The sequence below is a fragment of the Macrobrachium rosenbergii genome, chromosome 43 (genome assembly GCF_040412425.1).
Source record: "Macrobrachium rosenbergii isolate ZJJX-2024 chromosome 43, ASM4041242v1, whole genome shotgun sequence".
NCBI lineage: Eukaryota > Metazoa > Arthropoda > Malacostraca > Decapoda > Palaemonidae > Macrobrachium > Macrobrachium rosenbergii.
In genome coordinates, this window is record NC_089783.1 from 9,096,921 (window position 1) to 9,111,439 (window position 14,519).

At 37.0% G+C, this 14,519-nt stretch overlaps 2 protein-coding genes across 2 annotated transcripts; one reads left to right on the forward strand and one right to left on the reverse strand.

The window, feature by feature from the left end:
• Positions 1-7,791: 7,791 nt before the first annotated feature.
• Positions 7,792-8,490, forward strand: LOC136828995 (uncharacterized). Its single transcript, XM_067087390.1, has one exon. It carries the CDS (start codon positions 7,792-7,794, stop codon positions 8,488-8,490), a length of 699 nt encoding a protein of 232 aa, XP_066943491.1.
• Positions 8,491-10,423: 1,933 nt separating this feature from the next.
• LOC136828996 (E3 ubiquitin-protein ligase RNF12-B-like) lies at positions 10,424-10,813 on the reverse strand. The gene has a single exon (XM_067087391.1). It carries the CDS (start codon positions 10,811-10,813, stop codon positions 10,424-10,426), a length of 390 nt encoding a protein of 129 aa, XP_066943492.1.
• Between the last annotated feature and the right edge of the window lie 3,706 nt (positions 10,814-14,519).

Here is a 14,519-nt window from a genome sequence, read left to right on the forward strand (position 1 = left end):
GGAATGAATGGTTTAATATGTCATCTCCTTCTATATTACTGCCCTTGATCCAGATGTGTATATATATATATATATATATATATATATATATATATATATATATATATATATATATATATATATATATATATATATATATATATATATATATATAAAAAAGGAGCCCATAAAAACACCAAAAGAGCAGAATTTATAGCGTTATATTTCAAAGACAACTGTTTTCTTCAACGGACAGGTAATGGGTTAAGTGGCAGAGAAACAATGCTATGTATATATATATATATATATATATATATATATATATATATATATATATATATATATATATATATATATATATATATATATATATATATATATATATATATATGTATATTTATAAAACAAGGCTCAAAGGCAAACACAGCGCATATGAAATTCATCCGGGTCAGGGGCAGGAACATAGAAGTAGGTGACATAATAGACCATTTATTCCAACGTTTCGTGATTCTCAATCACATCTTCAGGGATATCTACAATAATAAAGTACAATGTATAAATATCAAATAATGAAAAAAAGGAAAAACTTAAAAAAAAGGTTATAAACAAAAAGTAAACTAAAATTCACATGGACAGAACGTAAGAGATCTTTGACTGACGAGGAAGGCAACATGTTTAAACTCAGATGTATTCTGAAACAAAACAACTAAAGCTAACAACATAATTAAATACAGACAAACTTAAAACACTGGGGACTGACCTGCTGTTCAGAGGCTAAGAACAAACTAAGAATATGGTATACAAAGATTTTTCCAGGCAGGCAGAGAGTTAAGATAAATATGAGGGTACAGTGATCGTTTAAAATTCAATGAGGGAACACATTGTTTAATACGTAATGTTTCCAGAATGATTATTTCATGCAAATTGCTTGCGTGCCCAGTAATTTTAAAATCGTCATGCCTGATTTTTGTTTTGCAATTGATGACATGATTATATATGTTAGAAGAATCTGGATTAGCTAAGCAGCATCCCGTTCCACAACTAGCCCTCCCACGGGAATCGGCCTCACCCTAAAAAGCCGCCCAGTGGATAAACTATATTGATTTTGAGAACCACGAAATGTTGGAATGAATGGTTTAATATGTCATCTCCTTCTATATTACTGCCCTTGATCCAGATGTGTATATATATATATATATATATATATATATATATATATATATATATATATATATATATATATATATATATATATATATATATACACACGTACATATACATATACATATGTATATATGTATATATGTATATATATATATATATATATATATATATATATATATATATATATATATATATATGTATATAATTATTTATTCATTCGATTTTTAATCACGAAAAATTAAACACGTGATGATTATACGAACAAAGTTACAGCCACGGAGGAAAATTTAAACGCTGCAGATGCTAAGTACTTTCGTCTTATTACCAAGGCATGGTCACAGCAACTAAAGATATACAGAGACAAGGGCCTATATATATATATATGGTGTGTATAAGTCCTAAGGGAGTACAAAAAGGTTGGGAGGTCACTGAACAGTCAACAGATTAACATCAAAATCAACTTATTGGTAATCCTATTTATTCTATCTTTCAATTCCTTCTAGAACATATGTTTTATTATAGAGTCAAAAGAAAATATTCCTGGGCTTACATTAAAATTATTCTGCCAAGTCAACTGAATCTAAACAGATTCTAACAAGTTCCTGGAAATAGTTTCGTTACAACGTGACAATATTTGACTTAGCGTCCAATGTATTCTGTGGGACATTTCAATTAAATGTAAAAATAGAGCATTCATTATTAGTCTGATCTGTTCTTACGGAGTATTTGGGTTGTTTTATTCTGGTGTTCAATTCTTTACTGTCTGACCTGAGTAAAATAAATTACAATCCATACATGGAATTTTGTATACAATATTGCTATCTTTTCGTGAGCTATTTTTTATAAGCATGTTTTTTTATATTAGCATAAGTGAATGATACATTTGCATTAAATAATTTTATAAGAGCTTCACATCTAATAAAATGCAGCAAACAGAGTTTCTGAGGACACTTCTTTTTTTCTTTCCGATTTTCCATAAAAGGTCTTAATAGCTTTATAGTAACAAATATCCATAATACGTGTTGGATAGCAGAGATCTCTTCCTATTTTTCTGAAGTTTTTGAATTCATGATCTAAAAACTCAGGACAGACTATCTGCAAGGCTCGAGGAAACATTGATGAAAAGACTGACATTTTGATATTTATACAATATCCTGAATAATAGTGTACATACATAAAATTATTTGCCTTTTTCATATAAATACTAAATTTACACTTAAAAGGTCCCCTTTTAATATAAATGTCCAAAAAAGGTAAACAATCATCTTTCTCTAACTCATGCGTAAATTTAATTGAAGGGACTTGATTATTTAGTTAGGCCAGTATGTTATTTACTTCAAAATCTTTGGGTATGATGGTTAAAATATCGTCAACATACTGGTACCATGTTATATATATATATATATATATATATATATATATATATATATATATATATATATATATATATATATATATATATATATATATATATATATATATATATATATATATAATATATATATATATATATATATATATATATATATATATATATATATATACACACATGTATATTTGTATATACTGGTATATATATATATATATATATATATATATATATATATATATATATATATTATATACAGTATATATATATATATATATATATATATATATATATATATATATATATATATATATATATATATATATATATATATATATATATATATATATATATATATATATATATATATATATATATATATATATATATATATATATATATATATATATATATATATATATATATATATATATATTCATATATATATATATATATATATATATATATATATATATATATATATATATATATAATATATATATAATATATATATATATATATATATATATATATATATATATATATATATATATATATATATATATATATATATATATTTTATATATATATATATATATATATATATATATATATATATATATATATATATATACATATATATTTTTACAATTTCCTGGGGTCATGTGATTTCTAGATATTTTTAAAGGCCGACAACGGAAACTTTATTTATTTGGCATTGGAGTTCTGACTTACATAAAAAACAAGGAACAAGGGATGATTTTAGGAGCGGAAGGCTCTACTTCATAAGGAAATGTTACGTAAACACTTGGGATAAATTAAGGAATTATATTTGCAAAAGAAAAGCTTTTAGAAGGGAAAATAGGTAATTGAATTGTTAAAGGGCTTGCAATGCCTGAAGATCCTCCCATTGGAGTCTTGAATAAGGGCAAGGCACAGTCCAAGATGAGTCCACTGCGAATAGGTCCCTCTACAAGAAAGATTTACACATTACACTGCAGTAAAGGAAAATATAACACAGAATATGACTTGAGTCTGCACTGAGGGTGCTAAGGACTCAAGGGATAACTGAACACTTTACATCGGAACACGAAACACTGCAAAAGGCACTGAACAGATGACACAAGGATGAGAAACAATACTGACACTCGGTAACACTTCAAAAGGGCAAATGGTCGTGACTGAAAAGTCTTTACTCGCACTTTACCTTAGGGGAAGCGGGTCTCTGGTGAAGGATGACGAGGGACAATCACACACGTGACATCGTACTCAGGTTCCTGGGTAGGTCCTTTCAAGGATGACGGCAGTACTGGGTTCACGTCAGGAGTCTGGTGTGGACATCTTTGTGGAAGGGTGGAGGGTGACCTCTCAGCGTCTTGTATCACTCGCCCATGTGTATGGCTAACTGCACAGATGTCTCTGTCCAAGGCCCTTTTAAGGCCACTGTCGAAAGTAGGGGCCATGATGTCGGGCCTGTGTGGTGACCGTGCCCAAGATGTGCCATCTTCCAGGTGTCTTGACCATCTGCTTGCATCTCCCCAGGTGTCCTGTTGAAAGACAATCCAGCTGACTCAATCTGCCTTTAGAAGGGTTGTTTTAAGCAGCTTAGTTGGGCTAAGCTGCTCAAGGGAGTGGCATCCTGCCTCATATCTTTGCCCTTTTAACCGTGCCATCGCAATATCTGTTTTACGTAAAGAAAGGGACAGATCGAAATGTTGATAACTTTGTTTTGATATCTAGGTCAACTGGGATCGGGTATGCAGCGACGCTTCTACTTTAAAAAAACTAAGTGCAAATTAAGGGTCGTCTGTGCAGCGACTTCTTGTACTTACAATAGCTTCCCACAGAAGAAAACATTCGCACCTTCATTTGGGTGCACATGTTTATATTCAAGAAGTCGTCACAGATGCTTTACTTTACTTTATTCTCAACACAGAATGGAAAGGTTTACTTTACTTTATTTCCTACACACATTAAGATTAAACTACTTTAACATGGCACATTATTCTCCTTCAAATTTACGGTATACATTACTTTAAGATTACGAGGACAAGGTAATTTTGAGGCCGGTGACAAAATGTAAGAATTAATTTACATATAAGTTCCTTAATTCTAAATAAACAGAGGCATGCGGTTAGTTTGCCTTGAAGAGGCGGTGTAAATGATAACAAAGCGTCTATTTCTTTAAATGTCATCCCCTATACGAGATATTGTAATGACGATACCCAATTCGCATTGTTCAATGCTTAGCTAACAGTTTGAAGGATCGCCAACTTGACAGTTGATGGCTGACAATTTACATTGGGGAATTTTGACAGTTGTGGGCGAGCGAGAGTATTTGCGAGTTTTAATTTGCTTACTTTAAACAACGCTAATTTTATGCTTCCGCGGCCCATAACTCGGGCAAAGGCTATAAATAGATACTCGTTCAATGTTATGACAGGATAAACAGGCAAATGACGAGGGGTCTGGGACAAATGTAGAATTCTTAGAAAAAGAAAATAAAAACAAAAGGAAAAATGAACAGAATGATACAAGTGAGGGGCATGACCGCATACTAAAAGATGGGACATGTCTCTTGGTTTTACGAAGGTGGCGTTAAAATCACAAGGGCAGAAGTCTATGACTCGCGATCAGTTGCGGATTTACATTGAGGCTAATGAGGCTGCAGCCTCAGGCCCCGGGTACTGAGGGGCCCCCCAATGAGGTGATGATTAGAAAATATATCAATAAAATTGGCAATAGTACATTTACGAGACTTGGCAAACCTGGAGTGTATACGCGTTCATGTCAGCTGGGCGAAACCTCGAGGTAGTGGTGTGGTGTATATAGTGAGAGGAGCCAATGAGTACAGTTCACGTGGCACAGAAACGTGTTGGACATGCACTGTGCTGTGAGTAGTTGAGTTTATGTGAACAGTGTGAATTGGGTCTGCACTATATTTGATTGTGCTCGAGTGATTGATAGTATTGAGGTGAATTACTGGTGCGTCACGGCATTTGGTTTGTGAAGTGTTATGTTTTGTGTTATCATTTTATTTGTCACAATCAATCAATCAATCAATCAATCAATCAAATAATCAAATAACCAATCAAATATATATATATATATATATATATATATATATATATATATATATATATATATATATATATATATATATATATATATAAGTGGTTCAACTGTGAAGTTGCCTAGAATAGCTATATTGATAAAATATGTCTAATATTGAAGGTGTTATGTAATATTATGTGCATGAGGAGGAATATGGTGGACTCTGTATTGTGGTGGTAGTGATACGTTATCTAACTTATAACTGTTGTATAATAACGTATGATCACCAACACAATACACAGTCCACCAAATTCCTCCTCATGCACATAACGCTACCTTCAATGTTAGATATCTTTATCAATATATATATATATATATATATATATATATATATATATATATATATATATATATATATATATATATATATATATATATATATATATATATTCTTGACAATATTGCAGTTATACCACACTAGAATAGTTATAAAATATAAATATAAAAATATAAAATATAAATATTTATATTTTATAGTGGTTATAACATCCAGGTCTGGATTGGTTCGGATGGGGAACGGGCACTGAAAAAAAGGTAAGAACCACTGTATTAGAGATAATGAACACTATTTTTCGTTCCATTATGACCTAATGGTCAAGCTAGAGAGAGGTGGAAGCTCTTCTGCTGTGGCCATCCCCTAGTGGGAGCTCCTAGGAGCAGGCGTCAAAATGAATTGAATTGAATTTATAGATGTTTGTTTTCGCCTCTAAATGGTAAGGGAGTACTGATTTTACGCCAGTACTGATTTATATTTGTGTGTTTCGCAAGGAAGGAGAGATATATTTGAAATCACCCTCCCTTTCCTGGGCCCTCAACCATAGCAATATGGGATAGTTTGATTTGCCTGCATTTTTGTCATAGTTTGTGATAATTACATTTTATTGTTTGATTGTTTCCAGAACCCAGAGATGTCTCTTAGAAAGTATGAAAGTGGGGCAGTTAAGCGAAAGAAAGCAGCTGAGAGAAAACTTAAAGAGGAAAATATAACCAAACAAACAGCACGGATAGAGACATTTTTCACTCAGTCTGTATCAGAATCTGCTGCATCTTCTTCTTCAGCTGAAATAGAAAAGATATCCGTGCCAGTAGAGCATCAAGAAGCTCAGCTTCACAATCAACATGATAGTGATGACGTAAAAAACAGTCATGTGGCCATGAGGAAGCTTCACTGACTATAGATAGTAATGGAAATACATCCTCAGGTCTTTATGAGACAGATTTAGGATTATGGAAAGAGGTCTCATCAGATATGCAAGCACATTTTATTAGTGTAGGTAGTGTGGACTGTCAGCATAAAGATGATGATTTTGCCAGGTCCAAACGTTCATATGCTGATCAATTTCGTTACTGTACAGCTGCTTTATTCACTCGTATACATACTCTTACTGGTGAAAAATCAGTTCGAACTTGGTTATGCTACTCTCCAACAACAGGTAAAGTGTACTGCTTTACATGTAAACTGTTATCAACTGAGGCTAGCGAATTTTCCTGTGGCTTTAATGACTGGAAGAATGTAAAGCGTGCCATTGACAATCATGAAAAGAGTCAGACACACCTGTTGGCTTGTGTGGCTTTTAAACAGCGATCAAGTCTGGTGGGTTGTGTTGATGCAATGAATGAAAAGTTGTTGGTAAGTGAAACAAATTATTGGCTATCAGTTCTTCAACGTTCGGTAGACGTCATCAAATTTTTGGCTGAGAGAGGTTTGCCCTTTAGAGGACAAGAAGAAATGTTCGGATCACCAGCAAATGGCAATTATATGGGAATACTTGAGCTAGTAGGTAAATATGACAGTTTTCTGGCCACCCACATTGAGAAATATGGTAACCCAGGTTATGGTATGAAGTCTTATTTGTCTTCTACAATATGTGATGAATTGATCTGTGTCATGGGCAAAAAGTACTTTCTGTAATTGTTCAGGAACTGAAAATGGTCAAGTATTACAGTATTTGCATTGACTCTACACCAGATATATCTCATGTTGATCAACTGTCAATAGTTGTTCGTTATGTAAAGGAAGATGGTCCTGTTGAAAGATTCCTTTCTTTCATCGATATTAATACACACACAGGAAAGGACTGGCCACTGCACTTCTAGATTTCTTGAGGACCAACAAAATAGACATCAGTGACTGCCGTGGTCAGTCTTACGACAACGCGTCAAACATGTCTGGTACATACAATGGCGTACAGGCTCACATTCTTTCAGTGAACCCTCTTGCTGCATACATACCCTGTTTTGCTCATTCTTTAAACTTAGTGGGAGCAAATGCTGTTGATTGCTGTCCTCTCACTGTTCAGTTTTTTGATGTAGTCCAGAGAGTGTACACGTTTTTTGCTGCATCTACTCATCGCTGGAGCATACTTGTTAGTGCATTAGACAAACAGGCACCAGTGCCCAAAAAACTGTCAGATACGCATTGGTCATGTCATGCTGATGCAACCAGTGCTCTGCAGAAAGGGTTTAAGAGGGTTCTGTATGCTCTAGAACAGATCACAGGTGACCCAGAAGAGAAACAAATCACTAGACAAGAGGCAAAGGGATTATCAAATGAGTTTCACAAACTAGAAACTGGCATCCTCATAACACTGTGGGACACTGTTCTGCAAAGATTTAACAACACAAACAAAGCTCTTCAGTGTGCTACACTTGACCTGAATAATGCAGTTAGTCTCCTAAATTCTCTACAGGATTTCGTTTCTTCGTTACGCTCAGAACTTGATGATTTTGAAAAACAAGGTAAAGAGCTTAGTGAAACTAACACTTATGAGGAGGAAACCCGCAGGAAACAGAAGCGGAAGAAACAATTTGATGAGAGCTCAGGTGAAGAAACAAGAATGTCCGGAAAGGAGAAATTTCAGTAGAGGTCTTTTTAAGAATTATTGATCACTTGAATACTGCACTAGTATATCGTGCTTCAGCTTATAAGGATATCAGCTCAAAATTTGGTTTCTTGTCTAAAGTGATGACAATGGACAGGAATTCACTTAAACATCATTGTGATTTGTTAGTTAATCATTATCCTTCTGACATTGAGACCAGCTTCAGTGATGAAATGATTCACTTTGCATCCTATGCTGCAGCAAATATCAATGATTTCCGTAACAAAAATGAAAACCAAGAATGTAGCACTGAATTGATTGTATATCGAATGCTCTTGCAACACGGGTTGAAAGAAGTCTTTCCGAATGTTGAAATAGCATATCGCCTGTATTTGTGTCTCATGGTGTCAAACTGTACTGGAGAGTGGAGCTTTTCAAAGCTTAAACTGATAAAAAATTAAACACGAGCAAAAATGAAGGAACAGTGTCTAAACATGCTGTCACTTATGTACACAGAGACCAGTATTTTGCGAAAGTTAAACTTTCAGGATGTAGTGAGAGACTTTGCAAACCAGAAAGCTAGGAAAGTGAAGTTCCCTAAGTAGGCATTAACTTACAACATGGATTTTCATGTTGACATTTGTTTGCTCGTTTTTCATGTTGACATTTATTTGACACTCATTTTTCACATTTTTTCATGTTGAATTTATGGAAATGCATACAATGCATATTAGTATTTTCATGGAAACATGAGACCAGAGTTCATAAAATGTATCTAATGTGATTGATTTTCTGTAACTACTTACCTTCATCTGATTAGGTAATACTTGCCTCATATGTGAATTATACAAATACATGAATTGTTCAGTTTAATATTTTCATTGTTTTTCTGTTGTTAGTTTGTAATGGAGTTTTCTTTTTTTATACAGTATGATACAGCATAATAGATCAATCGTTTCAATGTAACTCAAACGTAAAACTTATTGATAGTACACTAACTGATATTGTTCATATTGAAACATGTGCTAAAACAAAATATGATAAATGTGTACATGTCTGTTAAAAGGGCCCCTGATGTGAAGTAGCCTCAGGCCCCAAGTACTGTTAATCCGCCCCTGCTCGCGATTCTTTAAAGTAGATACGCAGAAAAATAAATAAATGAATAAAAGAGTAAATGATATGCGCAGAAGAGCCAATGAAAGCAGAATGAGGTGTTTACTGTTTATGCAAGAATTTATCGTCCGTCGCATATAAACTATACGGCCTGGACTATCTCAGCCCAAGGGCTAGAAAAGGGAACTCAAAGGGCGCGACTCCTTCAGGAAGAGCTGACATGCATGCCCTGTGCCAAGGTATGTGCGCAAGGGTGTGCCACTTCCCACTCTGTTATTCTTACTGCTTTATAACAAAATGATTTATGTATTTAGAGGGGAAGGGTATCCCATATTTTAACTGCCTCTTGTGGTGATAATTTAAGAAAAGCTTAAAGGAAAGATCAACAGAGAAAGATGAGGGATAGAAGTTCCAGAGGAACGGAAGAAGATAGTGGAGGGCCTTGACATCCTCTTCTGGATTACAGGTGCCAAGACCTTCGAAAGATGAAGGGGTAGCACAGGTGCCAGGAGAGCTTTAGAGCCCTTTGTAAATTACATGGAATTTCCCACGCCCGTGGTAATTCTGCCGCGAACCTCTCCTACTTGGACAGTCGTCCTCGGCTGGGGAATCAGAGGGCCCGAGGCTGGAGGGTGGCAGGGAGTGTCACCTGTGTCGGCTGCTGTAACAGCTGACACAGATTTCTTCTTCGCTAGTTTTACCATGATCCGTCGCAGCTCTTCGAGTTCATCATCCAAGTGAGAGATGGCAGAATCCTGACTCACGATTGTGTCTGCAATGGACTGAGACAGAGAGGAGGCGGTGGGGGGAGGGGTGGTGGGTGGAGAGGCTTGCACGTATCAATGACCAGCTCAGGCACGGGTTACGAGGCTGCACCCTTAGGTGAACTTCCGCTGTGGTCGAGAGGAACCATCTCTCTTACCAACACTGGTAGAGGTGCCAGGCTGGGAGAAGAAAAGGGGTCCTGAGTTGGATCCCTTGAATGGAGATCGGGGGCGTACTCTGGCACTGGCACTAAGGCAGGGTCAGGCACTATTAGTAGTTTCTTGTGCTCCTCGGTCAGTACGGACGGAGCTTGGCACTGCTCAGTGCATGCAAGTGGCACGGGCAGGGATTTGCCATCTCCTGGAGGGAGATCTGATTGGGGCCCTGGCACTGGCACTGAGGCAGGGCGGGGCACTGGGATTGGATCGGGAATCGATCGAGGGGGCCACTGTACATCGTACTCAGGTGGCACTGGTAGGAACTTCATGTCCTTATGGTACCCAGGGGGTGCCAGTCTTTACTGGAGGAAAGGTGGTGGAGGATTTCTCTCGTGCCTGAGGAATGAGTTGGGGAATGTGGACCCCTGGATTGTGATTTCTGTGGGGACTGAAAGTCCTGTCCCAGGATGATATCATAGCCTCCGGGAAGATAGCTTACTACTGCAATATTAAAAATTTTTGACTGATGAGGTCTCGTGACTCTCAACTGGACTGTAGGGAGTATCATTTTAAATTGATTTACTCCCTCGATCGTGACGAGTTTTCGTCTTTCGTCTATTGACAATAGCTCCATATGGAACTCTATCCCTTTGTATGAGGGAGAATTGCGCGCCAGAGTCATCGAATGCCTTGACTCGGCATGCAGGATAGCTGCCTCGGGGAGGGGCCACATATATGGGACCTTCGGCGGGAGGGCCCAAGGACTTGGAATTGGTGATGGCCAAGGCGACGGCGGGAGTATTGGACTTATTATTTTTAGGGCATTTCGCCCATGATGGAGAGTGGCCATAAACCTCGCACGCCGTGCAAAAGGTTTGGCTGAAATCTCTTCGCACTGCCCCTGTGGAGGACGCAGGCGAGTTATTGGGTGGTTTTCTGGGAGAAAGAGGCGCTGTTTGCTTGTTCTGGCACTGATCAGAGGAATGCCCCATCTTTTTGCAATAATGGCAAGTTAGGGGCTTGCCCGATTTTCCATTCTTATGGGGAGCTGATCATCCGAAGCGGGGCAGGGGATTTATCTTCTGCCCCATGGATCCTTCCTGAGGGTGGCGAGTCTCCAATGTCTGCTATCCGGCAACACTTGGTGAACATTGCAGGGGCTTTTTCTACTATGTGAGTGGCCAGGGCAGGAGGGGCATAGCGCAGGAAATGCTCAATTTTAAATTTCTCGAGTACCTCTGCGGCGCTAGTGGCTCCTTCAGACTCGAGCCATTTTGCTAACGCCCACTCAGAATGGTACGCCCAATCGGACCAAGTCTGGCCTGCTTCTCTTGGCTGCTCTCTCCAATGCTTCCGCCACCGCTCGAGGTAATCTCATACGCCTTAGTAACTGCTTGGCGTACGGCTTCCCAGTTTCCCCTATTCTCTGCCAAAAGGGCGTGGTAGGCAATGAGTGCCTTTCCTCCCAGGAATTTAGTGAGAACAAGAGAGAGTTCCACAGGGAAGAGGGTGTAGCACTCGAGGACTCTTTCGGCCCTCTCAATCCATACTTCAGGTTTGGCCTCTGTCCATTTTGGCATGAACGAGTGAGCTTGGCTGAGGGCACTCATTCCCACCACAGGAGGGTGGGGGGGGTGGCGTTCTGCCGTTCTACCATCTGGAGGTCATGGGTGCGCTGTCTCTCTCGTTCCTCTCTCCTTCTCTCTCTCTTGCCTCTCCATCTCCTCTCTTTGCGCCTTGGCAATTCTTTCTTTCTCCCTCTCTTGCCGTTCTTTCTCCCTCTCCTGCCGTTCTTTCTCCCTCTCCTGCCGTTCTTTCTCCCTCTCCTGCCGTTCTAACTCCTCTATTTTCTCCTGGGCGATTCTCTATTTTTCTCTCTCTCTTACCGTTCTATCTCCCTCTCTTGCCCCTCAGCTTCTCTTTCTGCCTTGGCATCGTCCACTCTCTCTTGAACCCATTCCCTCAGGGCTTGTCCTAAAAGTCCCATGTCCTTTCCAGCAGACATGTAGAATCTGAAGTCCTCATTTTGTTGCGATCTGGCAGTAGCCATCTTGAAATAATGGTTATATGGACTGGACCCGCTAGAGAATCAAATATGTCTGAGAAGACTTAATATCAAGAATCTGAAACACTCAATTGTTCAGACTGAATGAGAATTGATATGTCTGAATAAGACAATTGATCAGTACGTCTGAGGAGACTTAGTTAAAATTTAATATGTCTGAGTAAGACGTGGTTGTTTGTGGTGAACGAATTTTAATATGCATCTTGGAAGACGTAACTGGATTTTATGTGCCGCCCGGACTTGACCGGCTGTAGCGTGAAATTAAGGCGTTGTTCTAATGAACTGGAATGATCAGTCTTGTAAGGGCTTGGATGTGTGTGAAATACACTAATATAAGTTCTCAAAAGGACTTGGATTTTGGTTTTCCTGTAGTAATTAGAAATTCTTGCCTCTTAAGACGTAGGATTTTTTTTTCTTTTATTGATTAGACAACAGTATTACAATAAGCTTTACATTTCTACAATATGCACTATTTACAAAGTATTTACAAATTCCTCTGTAAAAAAGGTGTTCATTTTACAGCATCTTGATAAGACGTATTTGGAAAATTTAAGTTTACATCTAATAATATTTATTCTACAATTTACATTTAAGTTATCGTCTCTACTTGCCCAAACCACGTTAACATATTCAATAACTAGCAAGGACATTGTGTTGTTTTGTTTTTTAGTTCTCAGTTGAAAGTCTAACATTAAGGTTTTAATTGGTTGGTCACATTTAACATCAACAATTTTTTCCAAAAGATCCTTAAACCAACTCCAGACTGGCTTGATGAATGAACAAAAATACATCACATGCAAATGGTTCTCTATCTCTCCACATTTATCACATAAGTCGTCTGATTTGATATTCAACATCTTGAGTCTCTCTTTTGTAGCCAAAGTTTCATATAAGAAACGGTACATGAGTCCTTTTTTGTAAGAATCAATAAATTTAAGGTTCAGATTTGACCAAACATGACACCAGTTAAACAAGGGATACTTCTCAACAATAGGTTTATGGGGAGGTTTCAGGACTCTATACACATGCTTAGCTTTAACTTTAGGGAATCCACTTAAATTACAGCTTTTCAAGACTGTTTCAGTTATTTGCTGATAATACGGCGTTAACGTATTTGAACCAGAATAGCACCCTTCAACAACCAACACATCACCTATCTTATTTTTACAGTAATACAAAGTCAGGGGGTATCCGTACACTTCTAATGTTACTATATTCATAAAAGTGCTTGCGAGTATAGCAGCCGCTTTGTAGTATACATTGATTACACCAATACCACCTTCTGTTTTATCTAGGTACAACGTTTCACGCTTGATCGGCTGGTACATTCCGTTCCAGATGTACCTGAACACCTCTCTCTCTATCATTTTGGCCAAGTTTTTTGATAATGGAAAAGTATGACTCATGTACCACACTTTACTTAAAATCATAGTATTAATGATGATGGCTTTTTGATACAATGACAAAAGTCTGTTAGATAGTAGACGAATTCTCACACTCATTTTACTGATAACATTTTCCCAATTTATTTTTACAGTATCTTCATAGTCATTGCAAAAATAGACGCCTAATATAGTAACTTCACTTTTAGATTCCAACCAGGCTAAAGGCCAGACATTTCTATTCTTCCAGGCTCCAAGACCCATTATACAAGTTTTATTTCTATTCAGCTCAGCGCCTGTGGCCAATTCAAATTTCTTGATGACACGATCTGTCTCCACAATACTTTCATCATTGCCAACAATAACTGAGCTGTCATCTGCATATCCAACAATGGTAGCTTGAAGTCTATTCGGTAACTTTATTGAAGTAATAGCTTGATTTTTCTTGATTGCTCTGTATAATGGTTCTTGGAAAATGACATACATAATCATAGACACTGGACAACCTTGTCTTACTGACCGTTTTACATTAAAATAGTCACTTACAATACCATTTATACAAAGAGCACTATTGCAGTCAGTGTACAA